Below are 19,776 nucleotides of genomic sequence, written 5' to 3'. Positions count from 1 at the left end.
CAGATCATTGTCAGAGGGCACAGAATGTAAGGAAACTGATAGCCATGATGTTGTTGGTTGACCGTGGGGAAATGCCAAGTTGGCGTGGGTTTAATTGGGGAGTCCCAGAGTTCCAATGTGCACATTCATGGGACCTGAACTAGCAGTGGCAGACCTGGAAGGAGACCTCGGGGTCACAATAGACAAGAAGAAGAAGAAGAAGAGTTTGGATTTGATATCCCGCTTTATCACTACCCGAAGGAGTCTCAAAGCGGCTAACATTCTCCTTTCCCTTCCTCCCCCACAACAAACACTCTGTGAGGTGAGTGGGGCTGAGAGACTTCAGAGAAGTGTGACTGGCCCAAGGTCACCCAGCAGCTGCATGTGGAGGAGCGGGGAATCGAACCCTGTTCACCAGATTACGAGTCCACCTCTCTGTACCACTACACCATGCTGGCTCAGTGAAGATGTTGACACAGTGTGTGGCAACTTTGAGGGGGGGGGGAGGCAAATTGCACGCTAGGGATCATTAGGCAAGGAATTGAAAATAAAACTGCCAATAGACGGCGAGCAGATATGATAACCATCTTCACATATCTAAAGTGCTGTCACGTAGAAGATGGAGCAAGCTTGTTTTCTCCTACTCCAGAAAGTTACTTACGAGAAAGGAGATTCGGACTAAACATCAGGAAGATCTTTCTGACACCAAGAGCTGTTCAAGACTGGTACACTATCACGGTCCGGTTCACGGGCGATCAAAGTCCTGGCTGGGGAAGTCGGGACTGGGGGCAAGATGGTGGGGTAGGAGCAGGAATGGGAGTCAGGAAGCCAAGAGTCCGAGGATCAGAGAGCCGGGAGTTAAGAAGCCAAGGGTCCGAGGGTCAGGAAGCAAGGAGCCATGAAGTCAAGGGTCCGAGGATCAAGAAGCAGGGAGTCACGAAGTCAAGGGTCCGAGGATCAAGAAGCAAGGAGTCACGAAGTCAAGGGTCCGAGGATCAAGAAGCAAGGAGTCACGAAGTCAGGGGTCCGAGGATCAAGAAGCAAGGAGTCACGAAGTCAGAGGTCCGAGGATCAAGAAGCAAGGAGTCACGAAGTCAAGGGTCCGAGGATCAAGAAGCAAGGAGTCACGAAGTCAGGGGTCCGAGGATCAAGAAGCAAGGAGTCACGAAGTCAGAGGTCCGAGGATCAAGAAGCAAGGAGCCAAGAAGTCAGGGGTCCGAGGATCAAGAAGCAAGGAGTCACGAAGTCAGGGGTCCGAGGATCAAGAAGCAAGGAGTCACGAAGTCAGGGGTCCGAGGATCAAGAAGCAAGGAGTCACGAAGTCAGGGGTCCGAGGATCAAGAAGTAAGGAGTCAAGAAGTCAAGGGTCCGAGGATCAAGAAGCAAGGAGTCAAGAAGTCAGGGGTCCGAGGATCAAGGAGCAAGGAGCAGTGGCGTAGCGTGGGTTGTCAGCACCCGGGGCAAGGCAAGTAATTTGCGCCCCCTAACCCGTGGATTTGCGCCCCCTAACCCGTGGATTTGCGCCCCCTAACCTGTGGATTTGCCCTAACCCCAGATGTTGCGCCCGGTGCGGCCGGCCCCCCCTGCACCCCCCACGCTACGCCACTGGCAAGGAGACAAGGAGCCAAATGTAGCAAGGCAGGGAATGTGTTGCTGTGGCAAAGAGCCAAAGGGAAAATGCTGACCTTATATCCCTTCCCAGCTCTTGACACCAGGTGCTGTGAGTTACCAATCGGCCTCACCTGTGAGGCCTCGCTGCAAAGTCCTATTGGTCACAGGGACTGGCTCCTGCATGGACACCTGAAATACAGACTCCCTCCAGAGGTTGTGGACTCGCCTTCTTTTGAGGTTTTTAAGCAGAAGTTGGAAGTCAGGGGTCCATTATACAAATCTATGGTACGACTGCATTTGGAGTAATGTGTAAAGTTCTGGCCACCTCCCTTCGAAAGGGATATTGCAGAATTTTTAGTTTAGAGAAGAGGGGAAAGTCTGATAACTCTGGAACTCATGGACATCCAAAGAAAGTGAATATTAGAAGATTCAGGGCACGTAAAAGGAAATGAGGCAGTGATGGCCACCAGCTTGGGCAAATTCATGGAGGAGAGGGCTATTGATGGCTACCAGCCAGGATGGCTCTGCCCTTCCTCTACAGCTGAAGTCAGCAATGTTTCTGAATACTACTACTACTACTACTACTACTACTACTACTACTACTAATGTATTTATACCCCACCCTCCCCAGCCAAGACCGGGCTCAGGGCATCTAACACCAGGTATAAAAATAATTGTTTGAAATGCATCTTAAAAACAAGATTAAAATACAACATTAAAATGCAGCCTCATTTCAGTAGGAACTCAAATCAAAAACTTTTTTTGGGATGAAAACGTCAAGTCTTCACCGTGGCCAACTATCCAGACTGGTCCTTCATGGGCCAGAAAAAAGCCAGGGAAGTCCCCAAATAGAAAGGAAAAAGGATAGAGGGGAAGGGGATCAAGTTGATCCCAAGCCAAAGGCCAGGCGGAACAACTCTGTCTTCCAGGCCCTGCGGAAAGAAATCAGATCCTGCAGGGCCCTGGTCTCATGAGACAGAGCGTTCCACCAGGCTGGAGCCAGTGTTGAAAAGGCCCTGGCTCTGGTTGAGGCTAATCTGACTTCCTTAGGGCCCGGGACCTCTAGGGTGTTGTTATTTATGGGCCTTAAGGTCCTCCATGGGGCATATTGGGAGAGGCGGTCCCTTAGGTACGAGGGTCCTAGGCCGTGAAGGGCTTTAAAGGTTAAAACCAGCAGGAAGCCACAGGAAGGGAGAGTGTCGCTCTTGGACTTAGGTCCTTCCTGTGGGATGTCCTCTGAGGGTTTTTGTCTGGTACCAAGTCAGGGCAAGGTATGACGTCAACCTGCCGAATTCCCAGTCACACACAGGACTTCCATCTTACAGTAATCTCCTTGGGTTGATTGGCCCTTACCTAGACCGCCACTAACTGCAGACGTGTGTCCAGGACTTGATCAGCCTCCCCTTATTCAGCCATGGCCGAGAAATATTAGCGTCCTTTGATGATGTTTGTTTGGTGCAATAATGTATTTGACTTTTTCCCTCTTCCTTTCCTCCCCCCACGCTGCTTTGAAGCGGAAAAGAACAGTAAGTCCTCTGTTTATGTGTTGTGCATTTAGTTCACATATACACTCATGGCATCTGGCTGGTGGGGACTGATTGATGGTTTGATGAAAATGGGGACACAAGTGTTACCGATCGGTAGGAAATGAAGTGAAAATAAACTGCCAATTAATATCATGATAAAGGTAAAGGGACCCCTGACTGTTAAGTCCAGTCGCTGACGACTCTGGGGTTGCGGCGCTCATCTTGTTTACTGGCTGAAGGAGCTGGCGTTTGTCCGCAGACAGGTCATGTGGCCAGTATGACTAAGCTGCTACTGGCGAACCAGAGCAGTGCACGGAAACGCCGCTTACCTTCCTGCCGGAGCGGTACCTATTTATCTACTTGCACTTTGATGTGATTTTGAACTGCTAGGTTGGCAGGAGCTGGGACCGAGCAATGGGAGCTCACCCCGTCGTGGGGATTCGAACTGCCGACCTTCTGATCGGCAAGCCCTAGGCTCTGATTTGGTATGCAAATCAAGGGTGTGAAATCACGCCAGAAGGCTTCGTGAGTCCTGGGACTCCCTCTCTGAGGCCTCTCAAGGCCCTAGACTAAGGTTACCAGACATCCTCGTTTTCCGGGGACAGTCCCCGGATTTACAAATCAGTCCCCATACAAAATCCATTGAAGTTGAAAAGTGTCCCCAGATTCATTGAAAAAAAATCTGGTAACCTTACCCTAGACACCACCTCTGAGTCCCTGAGTGGCTTCAGACTTGACTTCCGGTGCTTCGCAAGGTACCAGAAGTCACGTTGGAGGCCCTGCTGTGTGGGTGCCAAGCACCCACAACAATTTTTGGGTGGGTACTCGGGCCATCAGGGCCACCTAAAATGGCACCAGTGGACCTGGAGTTGTAAAGTGTGGATCGGTGTCTGGAAAGAGGAGGGCAAAAGTTAAGCGTGGACAAGCCCTCTGGGTAGACAACACTGGTGTAGATCAGGGGTCTGCAACCTTTAACACAAAAAGAGCCACTTGGACCTGTTTCCGAAGAAAAAAAACTGGGAGCCGCAAAACCATTGTGACATAGAAAATTAATCAGGGCCCCAGTGTACCATAAATCATAATCAGTGCCTGATGTAAATAATAATTAATAATGAGGGCCCAATGTCATCCTTGTCATAAAAATAACTTTTTTGTCACTTTTTTATTATTTCTTTGTTTGACCCCTCAAAATTACTCCTCATAGAAATAAACGTTAAATTAACAAGTTACCTTTTTTGTGTGTGTGTGTTCTTCACTCCCCTTCAAAACAGTGACCAGCGTACATGCCCCCTTTCAATGCAGTGACCAGCATACATGCCCCTTACAATGTAGTAGTGACCACCATACATGCCCCTTACAATGTACCGGGCGGGCGGGCGGGCAGGTGACGTCAGGACGGTGCGTGACTAACGCACGCACCGCCCCCATGCGACGTCACAGCCAGTACAGCGCCCGCCACATTGGGGAGTGTCGGGACGCACAATGCGCCTCCTCCCCTCGCTAGTATCCGCCCCGGAGCCGCGGCAAAGGTGTAAAAAAGCCACATGCGGCTCCAGAGCCGCGGGTTGCAGACCCCTGGTGTAGATGGACCAAAGGTCTGGCTCAGTGTCCAGGATGCCATCACAAGAATGTAGCCAGACTTTGAAAGGAGCCAACCTCACTCTGAAGTCCTTGAATGGGGAAATTCATCTGCCAACCCCCTCCTAATGCAGGCTGCCTGCGAGGAGGCATCTCTGTCTAGATTTCCCCTCAAAAAAACACCTCGCCTCGGCTTGGCTAGGGGAAGAATGGGAGACGAGATCCTTTCAAAGCCCCCCTCAATTTCACGATGTGAGCAGCGGGCACGAACAATTGGCACTATTTATACGTGGCCTATTTAGCTCCCTGCCTGCGCCCGGCTGGCTTTTGTTCCTCGATTCAGCTGCAAATTTCTGCTTGTTCCCGACAGAATAGACATGCAGATGGCAGTTTGGATTCGGGGCGGGGCGGGCTCCATCTGTAGGCGCTCTGCTCGATTGGGTGGGTGTGGATCTGCGAGGGGGCTCCCAAAGGGCTTTGTCCTCTCAGGGTGGGCAAGATCTCATCCCTGTGCCTTCCCCAGTTGTAACGGGAGCCTGTAGGCGGAGAGAATTTGGAGGGTTGCCATACGTACCCCTTTCTGAGGTGTCTCCAGTAATATGTTCCCTACAGTTCTGGTCGCCTCCTCTCAGAAAGGAGGTAAGAAGATGTAAAGGTGACCATAAAATGGCAAATGCAGTTCAATTTAAAGATTTCTCTGATGAAAATGTTGTTGTTGTTTAGTCGTTTAGTCGTGTCCGACTCTTCGTGACCCCATGGACCAGAGCACCCCAGGCACTCCTGTCTTCCACTGCCTCCCGCAGTTTGGTCAAACTCAGGCTGGTAGATTTGAGAACACTGTCCAACCATCTCGTCCTCTGTCGTCCCCTTCTCCTTGTGCCTTCCATCTTTCCCAACATCAGGGTCTTTTCCAGGGAGTCTTCTCTTCTCATGAGGTGGCCAAAGTATTGGAGCCTCAGCTTCAGGATCTGTCCTTTCAGTGAGCATTCAGGGCTGATTTCCTTACGAATGGAGAGGTTTGATCTATTAGGGACATCCTATTCAACAACAACAACAACAACAACAACAACAACAACAACAACAACACCCCACCCATCTGACTGGGTTGCCCCAGCCACTCTGGGCAGCTTCCAACATATATAGAAACAGAACAAAATATTGAAAATTAAAAAACCCTTCCCTATACAGGTCTGCCTTCAGATGTCTTTTAAAGGTTGTCTAGTTACAGTGGTGGGACGCGGGTGGCGCTGTGGGTAAAAGCCTCAGCGCCTAGGGCTTGCCGATCGAAAGGTCGGCGGTTCGAATCCCCGCGGCGGGGTGCGCTCCCGCTGCTCGGTCCCAGCGCCTGCCAACCTAGCAGTTCGAAAGTGCAAGTAGATAAATAGGGACCGCTTACTAGCGGGAAGGTAAACGGCATTCCGTGTGCTGCGCTGGCTCGCCAGATGCAGCTTGTCACGCTGGCCACGTGACCCGGAAGTGTCTCCGGACAGCGCTGGCCCCCGGCCTCTTGAGTGAGATGGGCGCACAACCCCAGAGTCTGTCAAGACTGGCCCGTACGGGCAGGGGTACCTTTACCTTTACCTTTAGTTACAGTGGTACCTCAGGTTACAGACGCTTCAGGTTACAGACTCCGCTAATCCAGAAATAGTACCTCGGGTTAAGAACTTTGCTTCAGGATGAGAACAGAAAGTGGCGGCGGGAGGCCCCATTAGCTAAAGCGGTACCTCAGGGTAAGAACATACCTCCAGAATGAATTAAGTTCTTAACCCGAGGTACCACTGTACTTATTTCTTTGGCTCGGGGGGAGGGTTGGGGGCAGGTCACATAGCCCCATACCCTCCAACATTTCTCGGATGAAAATAGGGATGCCTTAAGGGACATTCTGGGATCAAATCAGAAACCAAAGATGGCTTCTGTAAATCAGGAACTGTCTCTGGAAAATAAGGATACTAGGAGGGTCTGGCAAAGTGATCCACATCAGGGCAGAAAAAAAGCCCTTGATTTTACTGATGGCTTTGAGCAGGGGTGAGCAAACTTTTTCAGCAGGGGCCTGTCTACTGTCCCTCAGACCTTGTGGGGGGGCAGACTATTTTTTTGGGGGGGGGGAATGAATTCCTATGCTCCACAAATAACCCAGAGATGCATTTTAAATAAAAGGACACATTCTACTCATGTAAAAACACGCTGATTCCCAGACCGTCCTCGGGCCAGATTGAGAAGGGGATTTGGCCGGATCTGGCCCCCGGGCCTTAGGATGCCTACCTATGGCTTTGAGAAAGCTACAATTGCTCAGGTAGATTTTGGCCCCAAAGTCATTGATGTTGCTTGAACCCCAGCTTGCTCTGCGGTTCTGTTGCTGCGACCTATTTGTTACGACCAGGAACGTTCACCCGTTCTTGTTGTTTTTTTAATTGCCCTTCCGAGGAGTATCTAATAAACCGAGGAATCCAAACAAAGATGGTTTATTGATTGGAACAGAGAAAAACACCTGATGGGATTCGGCTCGGTTGCAAAGATCTGCCGGATAAACTGCTTACTTTGGTAATCCAAGATGAGGGCCTGGGAATAGGCAGGGTGTGTGGTGGGGAGAGATTTATTGACGGCACGATTGTACATGAAATACAATTTGGTCGATAAGAGCTGCAGCCAAAGGCTTGGCTTGCAATTTGAAACGGAGACGTGGGGTTCGGCTCCTTCCACCAGAGCGTTTGTCTCCTTGCAAATACCGACTTTTTAGACACAAACCAGAGGGGAGAGGGGGGAATGTGCAGCAACCTTCCCAAGCGATTTAGCAAAGACCACCGCTACGAGGGCTGCTTCTTAATGGAAATCTGGAAATGTTGTTCTCAAGTGTTATAAGAAAAATACCGTACCGCTCCCTTTCCCTTATGCGGTATCTAAGAGCCCATCTAGAGTCCTTAAGTAGGTTCTCTGTCGGGAGGAGAAAATAACAGAGGCCAACCAGAGAATATTGAGAAGCAAAGCAGCTAATAAGCCTGATATTTATTGATCTGTTGCAACAGGGTCCTCACTCACCACACGCAGGAGGGAGGAGGAACCCAGAACACTGATGTGCAAGCTCTTATATAGGCACTTGAAAATTGCCTCCCCTGTAGCTCAAGGCCACCCCCAAAACATCACACATACATCACAGAAGGAGGTGGGCTACAGCAGAAAACCTGTTTGCCAGGATACCTGATAATGGTCACTGATTGCTTTTGCCTGGGCATCCTGGCTATTCTTTTGTGATGGTAAATATTCAGTTCCTGAATTCAGGTCACAGGTTCGCCCTATTCATACACAAATACGCCCTTAAGACAGGATTTGTGAGCAAAGAGACAATGGGGAGGCTTTCCCATTTCCTTCCTCCTTGCAGAGAAACATTTGAGGTAAATTTGGGAGAGTCAAAATGATTTCAGGATTGCTCTCCTGTATTATTTCAGACACATAGTTTATATACTTATGTATGTGTTTGCCTTAGCAACATTTGATTTATATATATATGAGACCTTAAAGGTAAAGGGACCCCTGACCATTAGGTCCAGTCGTGGCCGACTCTGGGGTTGCGGTGCTCATCTCGCTTTATTGGCCGAGGGAGCCAGCGTACAGCTTCTGGGTCATGTGGCCAGCATGACTAAGCCACTTCTAGCAGCGCACGGAAACGCCGTTTACCTTCCCGCCCGAGAGGTACCTATTTATCTACTTGCACTTTGACGTGCTTTCGATCTGCTAGGTTGGCAGGAGCAATGGGAGCTCACTCTGTCACGGGGATTCGAACCGCCGACCTTCTGATCGGCAAGTCCTAGGCTCTGCGGTTTAACCCACAGCGCCACCCGCGCCCCTTATATGAGACCTTAGAATTCCTATAACACAAGGAATTTGCTTTCTGGCAGGGCTAGCAGCTTTGGCCTTGGTCCTAAAAGGCCTTGGGATGCTCACAGCACCGGCCTCCTTAGCTAGGAAGTGTTGCGTTTCATGCCTGGCTGGCAGATGTTTTCCTCGCGGAGTTCCTCCTCTCCTCCTTTTTCTTCCTTGCGCTGTGGGAGCGAGAGAACCTTGTTGGCTCATTTCACAGACACTCTCAGCCCGGATTGCAGAGGAAATTGCTGCATCAAATCCCACTGCAGGATGAAAAGCCTGAGCAGCCTCAGATCCGGAGAACAAGCCCAGTCTCTCTCCGCCTGTCTTTTTGCAAAAAGACAACTCCTTTCATGTTCTCATTTCCTGGAACGCTGGTAGTTTTCTGGGTGGTGGGTCGGTGGGAGGCTCCCTCGCTGGTCTAATATCATACAGGGGCTCAGGAGCGGGCGCACTGCTCATGTGCAGCAACATGTGGGGAGTGACAGCGTGGTGCAGTGGTTAGAGCGTCAGGCTAGCACCTGGGAGGCCAGGGTTCAACTCCCCCCCCCCACTTGGCCATGAAGTGCACTGGGTGTGACCTCAGGCCAGTCCCTGCCTCTCAGCCTAGCCTATTATTGTATAACTCCACACTCTCCAACATTTCTCCAGTGAAAATAGGGATGTTCTAAGGAAAAGCGGGACGTTGCAGGATCAAATCGGAAAGTGAGACAGTTTCGGTAAATCTGGGACTGTTCCTGGAAAATACGGACACTTGGAGGGTCTGGATAGCAAGCCCGCAACTTAAAAGGTAAAGGTAAAGGTACCCCTGACCATTAGGTCCAGTCGTGGCCGACTCTGGGGTTGCGGTGCTCATCTCACTTTATTGGCCGAGGGAGCCGGCGTACAGCTTTCGGGTCATGTGGCCAGCATCACTAAGCCGCTTCTGGCGAGCCAGAGTAATTTCCGTTTACCTTCCCGCCGGAGCAGTACCTATTTATCTACTTGCACTTTGATGTGCTTTTGAACTGCTAGGTTGGCAGGAGCAGGGACCGAGCAATGGGAGCTCACCCCGTCGCGGGGATTCGAACCGCCACCTTCTGATTGGCAAGTCCTAGGCTCTGTGGTTTAACCCACAGCGCCACCCGCGTCCCAGCCCGCAACTTACACAGGGGGAGTAAGGCCAAAATTGCATATAGCCAAAAGTCCAATGATGGGTAGGATTGCCAAAGTCACCCCCCGCCCTGAACACCTTCCCCTTTCCATATGCGTAAAGCTGATTGCACACAACAATTTAAATGTGCCTAAGTTATGGGCGGGACACGGGTGGCGCTGTGGGTAAAAGCCTCAGCGCCTAGGGCTTGCCGATCGAAAGGTCGGCAGTTCGAATCCCCGCGGCGGGGTGCGCTCCCGCTGCTCGGTCCCAGCGCCTGCCAACCTAGCAGTTCGAAAGCACCCCCAGGTGCAAGTAGATAAATAGGGACCGCTTACTAGTGGGAAGGTAAACAGTGTTTCCGTGTGCTGCGCTGGCTCGCCAGATGCAGCTTGTCACACTGGCCACGTGACCCGGAAGTGTCTTCGGACAGCGCTGGCCCCTGGCCTCTTAAGTGAGATGGGCGCACAACCCCAGAGTCTGGCAAGACTGGCCCGTACGGGCAGGGGTACCTTTACCTTTACCTTTAAGTTATGGGCGGGACGTTATGGTTCGCCAGAAGTGGCTTAGTCATGCTGGCCACATGACCCGGAAGCTGAATGCCGGCTCCCTAGGCCAATAAAGCGAGATGAGTGCCGCAACCCCAGAGTCGGCCACGTCTGGACCTAATGGTCAGGGGTCCCTTTACCTTTACCCTTAAGTTATGGGCATCTCGTATCCTGAGCTCCCAGAAAGCTGGGACCTTTCTGTGTCTAGCTTTGGGGCTAGCCCTGAACTTTCTTTCTCTTTTGCTCCGTGATGTTGACTTAGCAAGGAGTTGTGAAGGAGCTTCTCCCGTGTTGCCATTCTTCTCTGCCGTTGGCCCGCTGCCTTGGCTGTGACTCAGTTTAGCTGCAGCAAACCCCCTTCCTCGTTTTCCTTGGCAGCAGGCGCTGCTGGGCTGCAGACTTAATTCTCCTTATAGTCGACAAAATATAGGCTGCCATCGCAAGGGAAACAAGCTGACAGCTCCTCTGCCAAAATGCTCTTGCTTATTATTCCAAGAGGACAAACTGATTATTAAAAGGAAACGGGCTTGTGGCAACAATAGTAATTTTGCACTTTGCTGAGCGGCTTCTCAGCCCCCCTTCCTTTCCCCCCCTTTTTGCTGGTGGTAGTCCCCCCCCCCCTTGGCTGGCAAAGCCTTGAATGAGGAAAAAGCAAAGGCGAGTGACAACTCTGTCTCCCAGGCCTTGACCCTCTTGGCATCCGCCTCTGTTCCTGCTGTGTGTTACAGTTTGCAAAAGGAAGGCCTGGCAATATGGAAGGCATGAAAGCACTTGAATTATTTTTAGGCTTTCTTTATAATTGCTTTAAATGGTATTTTACATTGTTTTTAATGCTGACACATGCCCTGGGACTTTAGGGTGAAGGGAATAATAATAATAATAATAATAATAATAATAATAATAATAATAGTAACAACAATAATAATAATACAGTCATAAAAGGTAAAGGTAAAGGTACCCCTGCCCGTACGGGCCAGTCTTGACAGACTCTAGGGTTGTGCGCCCATCTCACTCAAGAGGCCGGGGGCCAGCGCTGTCCGGAGACACTTCCGGGTCACGTGGCCAGCGTGACATCGCTGCTCTGGCGAGCCAGAGCCGCACACGGAAACGCCGTTTACCTTCCCAGTGGTAAGCGGTCCCTATTTATCTACTTGCACCCGGGGGTGCTTTCGAACTGCTAGGTTGGCAGGCGCTGGGACCGAACAGTCATACCTCGGGTTAAATACGCTTCGAGTTGAGTGCGTTCGAGTTGCGCTCCTCGGCAACCCGGAAGTAACGGAATGGGTTACTTCTGGGTTTTGCCGCTTACGTACGCGCAGACGCTCAAAATGACGTCACGTGCATGCGCAGAAGCGGCGAAAAGCGACGCGTGTGTGCGCAGACGTGCCGTCACTAGTTACGTTTACCTCTAGATGTGAACGGGGCTCCGGAACGGATCCCGTTCGTATCTAGAAGTACCACTGTAATAATAATAATACAGTGGTACCTTGGTTCCCAAATGCCTTGGTTCCCAATTGCTGAAAACCTGGAAGTAAGTGTTCCGGTTTTCAAACATTTTTCGTAAGCCGAACATGTGATGCGGCTGTCGACTATTGTTTCCGGGCCCCTGCACCAATCAGAAGCTGCGCCTTGGTTTTTGAACATTTCAGAAGTCAAACGGACTTCTGGAATGGATTAAGTTTGGTGCTTTTGTTTTTGCTCTTCGCTTTGCAGTTTTGTTTTTTGAGGCTTTTTCGGTTCATTTGTTTTTGTGACTGTGTGGAACCCAGTTCAGCTACTGATTGATTGTGTGTCTGCAGAAATGGATAAAAGCCCCCCCATCCAAACAATGACTATCGTCGGTGTAAGTAAGAAAAAAAAAAAAGATTTTAATTTTTATCATCTACAATACTGTCTTATTTGTTTTATAGTACAGGACATTGAGTATTGCTTTCATTTTATGGCTCAATGTTCTCGTTAGAGAGTAAAATTCATGTTAAACTGCTGTTTTAGGGGTTGTTTTTAGAAGTCTGGAACGGATTAATCGGTTTTGCATCGTTTTCTATGGGAAAGCGTGGCTTGGTTTTGGAATGCTTTGGTTTTGGAACGGACTTCCGGAATGGATTAAGTCTGAGAACCAGGGTACCACTGTAACAAAGATGCATAAAGGCATCTTTCTCTTTTGATTTTTGCTTGCCAGTAGTAGGCACTGGGGAATGGGGGGTTCAATCTGGAATCAGGAGTGCAGTGTGTGGGAGGGGGTAGCCCTCCCTCCTAGACTATATCCTAAAATAATAATAATAATAATAATAATAATAATAATAATAATAATAATAAATTTTATTTATATCCCGCCCTCCCCAGCCGAAGCCGGGCTCAGGGCGGCTAACAACACTAAAACAATGCAACATTATAAAAACATTATAAAATTAATTAAAATACAAATTGATGGCAACCATAAACTAAAGTTTTGTAAAGATTGCCAAAGGAGGGAGTCAGGCTGCGCCCTGACCAAAGGCCTGGTGGAACAGCTCTGTCTTGCAGGCCCTGCGGAAAGATGTCAAGTCCTGCAGGGCCCTTGTCTCTTGCGACAGAGCGTTCCACCAGGTTGGAGCCGCAACCGAAAAAGCTCTGGCTCTAGTTGAGGCCAGCCTAACCTCTCTGTGGCCTGGGACCTTCAAGATGTTTTTATTTGAAGACCGTAAGTTCCTCTGTGGGGCATACCAGGAGAGGCGGTCCTGTAGGTTTAAAATAAATAAAATAATAATAATAACAACATAAAATAAAATGAGACCGCAATGCAGTGACACATCTCCATTGCCGTCACATCTTGTTTGGTCCTAGAAGGAAACCTGTAGTTTGTAATCGCTATCCGTGTGCATGAAAGCAGAATTTGGGTGGCCACCTTGCAGGGATGGCGCAGTCGTGGATTTCCTGCATTGTCCTGGGGTTGGACTAGATGGCCACTTGAGGTACCGCCCCTTTCAACCGTCCCCTTTTCAGATCAAATCTGTTTCTTCGCGCAGAGCAGCAGAAATGTCAACAACTTAGATTCCTTGTGACCTGTTGGGAGATTTCTATATTTTATTAAATGGTAGAGAAGTTTTTTCAAATTTTTTTTTTTAAGCTGGCTTGATGCCCTTATGAAGGTATCCGTCTGCCTTGGCCCATATGTTGTGTTGGGTTCCACTTGCAGCAGTTTTGATCTCCTCCTCAGATGCCCTCCTTGACCAGATCCCCCTCTTTCCTGTGCCCACTGCAGAGCCCCCGGCAGCTGGTCAGCTCACGGGACCCAGCCAGACCGAGGGAGGAAGAACGAAGAGCTGACGGATGAGGAGAAGGAGATCATCAACCGGGTCATTGCTCGCGCCGAGAAGATGGAAGAGTTGGAGCAGGAACGCATTGGGTAAGGAGGCCACGTGAGTTGGGAGTCGTGGTCTGTGTGCATTTGTCTGCAGGTATCAAATCTGCATTCCTCCAGATGTTCCCAGACACCGGGTCCCATCAGCCCCAACCAACAAGCCAGTGGTTGGGGATAATGGAAGTTATCCTCCAGATGTTCCCAGACACCAGGTCCCATCAGCCCCAACCAACATGGCCAGTGGTTGGGGATGATGGAAGTTATCCTCCAGATGTTCCCAGACACCAGGTCCCATCAGCCCCAACCAACAAGGCCAGTGGTTGGAGATAATGGAAGTTATCCTCCAGATGTTCCCAGACACCAGGCCCCATCAGCCCCAACCAACAAGGCCAGTGGTTGGAGATAATGGAAGTTATCCTCCAGATGTTCCCAGACACCAGGTCCCATCAGCCCCAACCAACATGGCCAGTGGTTGGGGATGATGGAAGTTACCCTCCAGATGTTCCCAGACACCAGGTCCCATCAGCCCCAACCAACAAGCCAGTGGTTGGGGATAATGGAAGTTATCCTCCAGATGTTCCCAGACACCAGGTCCCATCAGCCCCAACCAACATGGCCAGTGGTTGGGGATGGTGGAAGTTATCCTCCAGATGTTCCCAGACACCAGGTCCCACCAGCCCCAACCAACATGTTGTTTGTTCTCTTCCATCAACAACTGGATGCCCATAAGGTCTTGTTTGCATCTTTGCACTGCAGGGGGTTGGGCTGGATGACCCCTGGGGACCCCTCCCAACTCTACTGTTCTACCATCCCAACATCCTTTCCATGGTGCTGGGCAGCTTGCTTTGTTGGAGGGCTTGCACCTCTCTCTGCACTCCTGCTCTTCTCTGCTCCAGAGCTAGGAGACCACAAGCCAATTCTGCCTGAAGCAAAAGCAGGGGTGGGTGGCCTGGGGTCCCCAGATGTCGTTGTCTTCCATCTCCTATCACCCCTGCTAGCAACATGGATGGCAGACAGGGATGATGGGCACTGTAGTCCAGATTTTTAAAAGCCATCTCAAGGCAACCCTGCTCAGGGAAGTTTTCAGTGTTTGATTTTGTCTTGTGTTTTTTCCCTATTTTTGCTGGGAGCCGCCCAGAATGGCTGGGGCAGCCCAATCAGATGGGCAGCATACAAATTACAGTGGCACCTCGGGTTACATACGCTTAAGGTTACAGACGCTTCCGGTTACAGACTCCGCTAACCCAGAAATAGTACCTCGGTTGAAGAACTTTGCTTCAGGATGAGAGCAGAAATCGTGTGGCGGTGGCGCGGTGGCAGCAGGAGGCCCCATTAGCTAAAGTGGTGCTTCAATGTTAAGAACAGTTTCAGGTGAAGAACGGACCTCCAGAACGAATTAAGTACTTAACCCAAGGTACCACTGTAATTGGGACGTGGGTGGCGCTGTAGGTTAAACCATAGAGCCTAGGACTTGCCCATCAGAAGGTTGGCGGTTCAAATCCCTGTGACAGAGTGAGCTCCTGTTGTTCGGTCCCTGCTCCTGCCAACCTAGCAGTTAGAAAGCACATCAAAGTGCAAGTAGATAAATAGGTACCGGTCCGGCAGGAAGGGGAACGGCGTTTCTGTGCACTGCTCTGGTTCGCCAGAAGCGACTTAGGAATGCTGGCCACATGACCCGGAAGCTGTACGCCGGCTCCCTCGGCCAATAAAGCAAGATGAGCGCAGCAACCCCAGAGTCGGCCACGACTGGACCTAATGGTCAGGGGTCCCTTTACCTTTACCACTGTAATTATTGTTATTGCCATTGTTATTATTTCAGGAGGTATGTGAACAAAATGGGAGAGGGGAGCAAGCGAGAAAATGCAGAGTTGGGCCATATGCATGCATTTCAAGCACTATGGGAGCACTTTTTAAAAAAAATATTGGCTTCCCCCAAAGACTCCTGGACCTGTCATTTAGCCAGGGTGCTGAGATTTGTTGTGCAACTCCTATCTTCCTCCACAGAGCTGCAGTATCCAGAGTGATTTAACAACCAGTGTGAGAGCCAGTGTGGTGTAGTGGTTAAGAGTGGTGGACTCGTAATCTGGTGAACCGACTTCGCTTCCCCGCTCCTCCACATGCAGCTGCTGGGTGACCTTGGGCCAGTCACACTTCTCTGAAGTCTCTCAGCCCCACTCACCTCACAGAGTGTTTCTTGTGGGGGAGGAAGGGAAAGGAGAATGTTAGCTGCTTTGAGACTCCTTAGGGTAGTGATAAAGCGGGATATCAAATCCAAACTCTTAACCAGTCCCTCTTCACAGGGAACTCAGGGGCCCTCGAACTCAGCTCCCATCCCCATCAGTGCTAGAAGCCACCCCTCCCTTCCTCCCCAGGATGAGGCCACCAGGAGACGTGGAATTTTGTCATTGAGGGAGCTTGTAGGTGGGACGAGTGGCCTCCGTGCGTGTTTCTGCAAAAGGCCTCCCATCTCCCTTGCTCACCAGCAGCCCAGTCAGGAAGGAGGAGCTGGTACGCTTGACTTATTTCCCATCCATAAGCTGCTGCAGTGCACCATTTCTCACGAGGAGCAGGGAGTGGGAAACGACTTCTTTCTGGGACGCATGGGAATTTGCCAGGATGCTTAAGAAACATTGTTTGGAAAGGGGGGGGGGGAGACTCTTGGAGGGAGGGGGGCATTTTGCCGCTGCTGCAGCTTAACATAACGCCAACTACGTGTTCTCTTTGCAAACACGTTTGATTTAAAACCGGCTTCCCTCTCCTGCTGTCGACCTCGCACAAATAGCGTTGCGCAACCGAAGCTCAGCACTCCTTCTGAGTACCACAGAAGGAGTCTCTGGAAACCGCAAGAAAGTGCTCTTGTGCTTCGGTCTTGTTTGCATGTTACAGTAGCGTAATTCTGCACGAATTTGCTTAATCTTCCTTTGAAGCCATCCTAGTTCGTGGTCATCGCTTCCTCCAGTGGCAGGGGGTTCCGTAGTTTATAACTATGCGCTGCATAGTCTTTTGCTCTGTCATGAAACTTCCAAATTTCAGCTTCGTTGAATGTCTATGAGACCTAAAGGTAAAGGTAAAGGGACCCCTGACCATTAGGTTCAGTCGTGGCCGACTCTGGGGTTGCGGCGCTCATCCATAGCTGTCAACTTACAGATCTGAAAATAAGGGACCAGCAGCCCAAATAAGGGATTTTAGTCAACCAGCTGAAATACGAAGTTAAAAGGGACCAGATAATTTGGGAGAGCAGCACCGGTTTTTAGCCCTTCGTTTCCAGAGGTTGCTGCTCAAGGCACCAGCTGATGAAACACTGCAATTAAATAACTACAAGCAGCAAGCACTTTTCGCGCAAAACGAAGTCCGAGCTACGAAGATGCTGCTGCAGTTCTGTATCTTTTCTCTTGTGCTCCATCTGCAGCTCTCAATTCCATCAGGCAGGGCGGGAGGAGGGGGGGGGGAATAGCACCTGAATTAAACCCGCAGATCAGACCATCTATGCTAGTCTACCACTACAAATCTATGGGAGAAGTGCTTGCGGTCCTTCCTCCACTTTCCCCCTCTATGGTTAGCCCTTGGAACACCTGCCCGCGCCTCCGCCTCCTCCTCCTCTCTCTGAACTGCTTTCTCTATGGTTGCCCTCGCTCTCCTCTCAAGGCTCCTCAGCAATTCATAGGTTGCCCTCGCTCTCCTCTCAAGGCTCCTCAGCTGCCCATCTTATCTGGGTCCTTCGGCAGCACAGCCGCAGTATGGCCTAGCGGGAGCGGGAGCGGCGGCAACAGGCAGAGGGGAGGCCCCAGGCAAAGACACTCAGTTCGGCGGCCGCGAGGAGGATGACGGCGGAAGGGCCCAAGGCTCCCGCCAGTCCCGGCGGGGAGGGGCTCCTGGGGGCCAACGCTGGTGAGAGGAGGCCGGAGGGGGGTGGGCCGGGCAGCCAAGCAACACAGTTGGAGCCTCCCTCCTCCCTGGCCAGCAGGGAGGGAGGGAGAGGAGCTGCTTCCTTTGAAACCCGGGAAATTTAAGGGACATCATCAATAAGGGACAGCAGCGGGACATGGCGCTGGGATAAGGGACTGTCCCTCCAAATAAGGGACGCTTGACAGCTATGGCGCTCATCTCGCTTTATTGGCCGAGGGAGCTGGCGTACAGCTTCTGGGTCATGTGGCCAGCATGACTCAGCGAACCAGAGCAACACACGGAAACACCGTTTACCTTCCCGCTGGAGCAGTACCTATTTATCTGCTTGCACTTTGACGTGCTTTTGAACTGCTAGGTTGGCAGGAGCTGGGACCGAGCAACGGGAGCTCAACCTGTCACGCGGATTCGAACCGCCAACCTTCTGATCGGCAAGTCCTAGGCTCTGTGGTTTAACCCACAGCGCCACCCACGTCCCTTTACGAGACTCAGTGTTATAATAAAAGTCAGAAAAATAGACAGATGCTAGAGGACAGAAACTGGTCCCCTTACTGGCCTCCTGGGAAGACCTAGTGCCATTGGTGTAACATTTTAAATGTATTTAAATAATTTAAATAAATAATGTAAACGTATTTCCTCATATCCGAGTTGATACTGATTTTAATGGGGGTGGGGTGGTGGTTTAGCCCACAAATTATTCCGATTTACCTCCGCAATCTCTGTCCCCAGATCAGATTCCCATCGCGGTTACACAGAGTTCTATCCTCTAAACTCCTCTGTACTCTTTAATTACATGATAAAAAAAAGTTATTGTATATTCTTTTGTATGTAATGATGTATTCAAATGATGTTAAACTTCAGAAACTTTTAACTTCAGAATTTGATTTAAAAAATGCACTGTTTGATTAACATAAAGGCTAATTTACATCCCTCATTCCTCATACGTCCTGCATTCCTTTTTTCCTCCTCGTTTGTTCTGCTAATATAGGTAAGCCATTTTCAGATGAATCAATTAGTCTGCAATTGATTCATTTGAAAATGGTCCGCCTATATCAGCAGAACAGATAATGAGAAAAATCACCTGTTCATTTATTGCTAATAATGTGCTCAGCACGGGGGGTGCTTAGAACTGCGAAATAAGCTGAACTGAGCCCAGTCCCGAAGTCAGGATTGGTGCAAAGCCTTTACCTGCAGCTCCTGTTTTAATTTCATAAGCTGACTGGCTCAGGCAAGTGTGTCTCCACTAACAACACTTCCCCAAATAACGCACACTGATTTAACGGTTTTGTCAGATTTGGGTCACACCGCGACAGGAGGGGATGAAATATCCTGCAGGCTGGATGTTCTGGAAAACCTCTCCAGAGGGCTTCTCTTTTCCCCGCTATCCCCCGCCTTCTCTTTATATATTCCCTTCAGAACAGAATAAATAATAGATTTTTTTATTGCATGCACTATTTTTATCTGCTTGGGATTTTACACAGCATGCCTGCCCAACCGAACTTGCAGGGAGAGAGGCTGCTGGGGGCGTTGGTAAAGCTCCCACCTTGCTGGCAGAGGGGGCTGCCTGTGCAATTGGCAGGTGGGGGAGGGGTTTTTGCAAGCTGCAGCCCCCCTTCAAGCCCTACTTAGTTTGTTTCTCAACCGAAAAAGGCAAATGAACCTTCTGCCTTGGTTGGATTCTTCCTCCTAGTCTAAGCTGCATAGCAGTAAAGGTAAAGGGACCCCTGACCATTAGGTCCAGTCGTGGCCGACTCTGGGGTTGCGGCGCTCATCTTGCTTTATTGGCAGAGGGAGCTGGCGTACAGCTTCCGGGTCATGTGGCCAGCGTGACTAAGCCGCTTCTGGCGAACCAGAGCAGCGCATGGAAACACCGTTCACCTTCCTGCCGGACCGGTATCTATTTATCTACTTGCACTTTAATGTGCTTTCTAGCTGTTGCTTTAAAAAAATAAATACTTTTTATTGCTTTTTTGTAACAACAAGAAATAAAATAAATACTCTTACATTCAAAAATTTGTATGTCTTCTTATTTACCTTATTGCGCCCGGACGTTCTTCCATCCCTTCAACGGTTTTCATGTCTCAAATCTTTTCTTACAGTTTCTTATTTACACTCCATCCACATCACAAGATTTACATTAATCCTGCTGCAGTTTTTAAATGCTTACAATTACTCCGTATAAATTCAACAAATTTACTCCAATTTACTCCAATCCTTTTCAAACTTTCCTTCTTTTTGGTTCCGAATCTTATAAGTCAATTGCGCCAATTCTGTGTATTCAATCATTTTTGTCTGCCACTC

General features: G+C 49.9%; 1 protein-coding gene across 4 annotated transcripts in view; it reads left to right on the top strand.

Moving 5' to 3' along the window:
* Nucleotides 1–19,776, top strand: part of RPH3A (rabphilin 3A) — a 115,228-nt gene that overhangs the window by 43,566 nt on the left and 51,886 nt on the right. For all 4 annotated transcript variants that reach the window (XM_077931161.1, XM_077931162.1, XM_077931163.1 and 1 more), the window contains one exon: nucleotides 13,474–13,617. In XM_077931161.1, the coding sequence (XP_077787287.1) occupies nucleotides 13,474–13,617 (144 nt within the window). The remainder of the gene's footprint in view (nucleotides 1–13,473; nucleotides 13,618–19,776) is intronic.

This window comes from Podarcis muralis, chromosome 7 (genome assembly GCF_964188315.1).
Source record: "Podarcis muralis chromosome 7, rPodMur119.hap1.1, whole genome shotgun sequence".
NCBI lineage: Eukaryota > Metazoa > Chordata > Lepidosauria > Squamata > Lacertidae > Podarcis > Podarcis muralis.
This window is presented reverse-complemented; position numbering and strand designations above follow the sequence as displayed.